This window comes from Pteropus vampyrus, unplaced genomic scaffold (genome assembly GCF_000151845.1).
Source record: "Pteropus vampyrus isolate Shadow unplaced genomic scaffold, Pvam_2.0 Scaffold334, whole genome shotgun sequence".
In the NCBI taxonomy this organism is placed as follows: Eukaryota; Metazoa; Chordata; class Mammalia; order Chiroptera; family Pteropodidae; genus Pteropus; species Pteropus vampyrus.
The window spans coordinates 859280-861803 of NW_011889115.1; the positions used below are offsets into that span (position 1 = coordinate 859280).

Below are 2524 nucleotides of genomic sequence, written 5' to 3' on the forward strand. Positions count from 1 at the left end.
GGGCACGTCATAACTCCAGGCAGTGCCTCTCACACAGACTGTGATGCGAATGGTGCCCCCTAGAGTTGTGTAGCGCAAAACTGCAAAACCATGAGCAATGGCGCTGGTTTTTAGAAACATACTGACTTAACTGTGGGAAGTAGCAGGAGTGGAGTACTACAGAGTAATCTGTTATCAGTCACAGTTCTGTGCATTATGACTACATATTTTGAATGAAGAATGGAGAGTTTTAGTTAATGAGTTTGATTAGTGGAGGTTCATAAGGATAGCTTCTCTTGAACAACCTTTGATATACATAGCAACTTTCTGTATACTCGGATTTGGTTTTAGACTCTTATTTTACTGATGTATTTGCCTTTTCCTAAAACAGTATCATCTGTTTGAATACAAACATTTTATACATTGTTTTAATATTTGTTAAGGTAAATCTCCCTTTTATTTTTTTCATAATTTTCTTGTAGTCTCAAAAAGGTATTCATTATGTATTTTTAAGTTATTTTACTTAATTTAAAGAAGAAAAGGAAAACTTGATGTGATTCCAGTTAGAATTAATTTATTTTGGGATGGTTAACTTTTTTATTTAAAGCAAACTTTATTTTGAGATAATCGTAGATTTGTAGTTTATTGTAAGTAATTACACAGAGATCCTATGTCCCCTTTACCCAGTTTCCCCCAATGGTGAGATCTTACAAAGCTATTGTACAATATCACAATCAGGATATTGGCATTGATACGTCAAGATATGGAATATTTTGATCATCACAAAGATTCCCCCCATTTACCCTTTTAAAAAATTTAATATAATTCATATACCATAAAACCCAGCCTTTTAAAGTGTATAGTTCAGGAAACAGAGAAAAAAAGAGGTTAGAATACTGTAGAAAAATTAAAAGACAGTTCTGCTAATGTCATTTTTCACTTTTTTCACTGTTTCCCTCTCCTTCCTATATAGTATGTAATCTATTAAGTTTTTAGAAAAGTATAAGTTTAATTTTGTTTCCTTGATTTCAAGGTTGGTGAAGATCTTCGGCAAGATATGTTAGCTTTACAGATGATAAAAATTATGGACAAGATCTGGCTTAAAGAAGGACTAGATCTGAGGATGGTAATTTTCAAATGTCTTTCAACTGGCAGAGATCGAGGTAAATCTGTAAGCTGTGTCTTGGTCCCTTTTTTTTGTGCTTGTGAACTTAGCTCAGGGTGTACCTGCCCTATGGGTCCTGATGCTGGTACACTATGATCTCAGTTGTTTCATATTTTTTTAGTGTTGCTTTATTGATTCTTTTACTCACAATTAAATAACTCAGTGAGTAGCTCTAATAAGTGCTTTGTAGTAACCAGTGGTATCCATTAATTGACCCGCGAGAACTTTATGGTCTTTAGCTTTTGACTTAATATTAAGGCCATCCTTAAGTTGAAACAACTTTTCATTTTTGCAAAATAAAATAATGGTTACAAAGTTTTTTTCTGCCAGGAACAAACTTCACTCATTATTTATTGAATAAGTTTTTCCTCACCACGTATTTTAAGTGTGAATAATAATAGTACTACACTCATAGAAATACTGATAATTAAATGAGATAATGAATGTAAAACACCTCAGTATCTGATACATATTAGGTGCTCAGTAAATCGCAACCATTACCATTATTCTTATTCAACAAATGTTTGTTGCATATCTAGCATCCGCAAGATGCTACTAACATGTAGTCCTTATATTTTTGAGGGAAGCAGTTGAAGACATACACAAGTAATTAGAACATGCTTTAGTAAGCTAACAGCTCTAAGAATTACAAAGGCAATGCTCTGAGGGTTTAAAAGAAAGAAAGATCACCCACAGTTGGTAGAAATAAGAAATGCTTCACAGATTCTAATCATTATCTTGTCTAATCATCCTTCTAATATTTGCCATTCAGTTTGTGCTTAACTGCCTATAGTGAACTACTTCAAGGTAGTTCACTCTGTCCTGGATAGTTCTGATAGCTGTAGAGTTCTTTCTTGTATTTTAGACGAATGGGAACTGACTCCTGGTGTCTTCCAATCATCAGTTCCAGTTCTGTTCATAGACTATCATATAATTAAGTCAGATTCTTCATGATGACCAATATTATGGCGTCAGATCCTGAGTTCTATATTCTTCAGTGATTTGTCATATGTGATTTTAAATTACCTTATCAGCTAATTGTTTTTATTGTAAAGGGCTCAAGTGATTCCTAATCTCTAAGAATGTACCTGGGTTTTATGCAGAAGGGTGGGCAAAAAGTCACACATATGGAGCTTATTAACAAATAAAACCATCATGCTAGCTCCTGCTAAATCATGTCTTGGCCATTCTGTACATGTACATTTTGAATCTTAGACCCAAGTGTAGGACCATAACTATTAACTTTCTTGTTATATTTGAGCCATTACTTTTCAGCCTATTGGTTTCTTTTTAAAGTCTGAGTTTTGTTAGCCATTGTCAAACCTCTTAGTTTGTGTCTTGAACCAATTTGAAGAACATACATTCTGTAGCTTCTGCTAA

The 2524-nt window shown here is 33.6% G+C and overlaps 1 protein-coding gene across 1 annotated transcript in view; it reads left to right on the top strand.

The window, feature by feature from the left end:
• PIK3C2A (phosphatidylinositol-4-phosphate 3-kinase catalytic subunit type 2 alpha) overlaps positions 1–2524 on the top strand; it is a 97717-nt gene that overhangs the window by 79682 nt on the left and 15511 nt on the right. The window contains exon 20 of the mRNA XM_023522142.1: positions 1013–1142. Coding sequence (XP_023377910.1) covers positions 1013–1142 — 130 coding nt within the window. The remainder of the gene's footprint in view (positions 1–1012; positions 1143–2524) is intronic.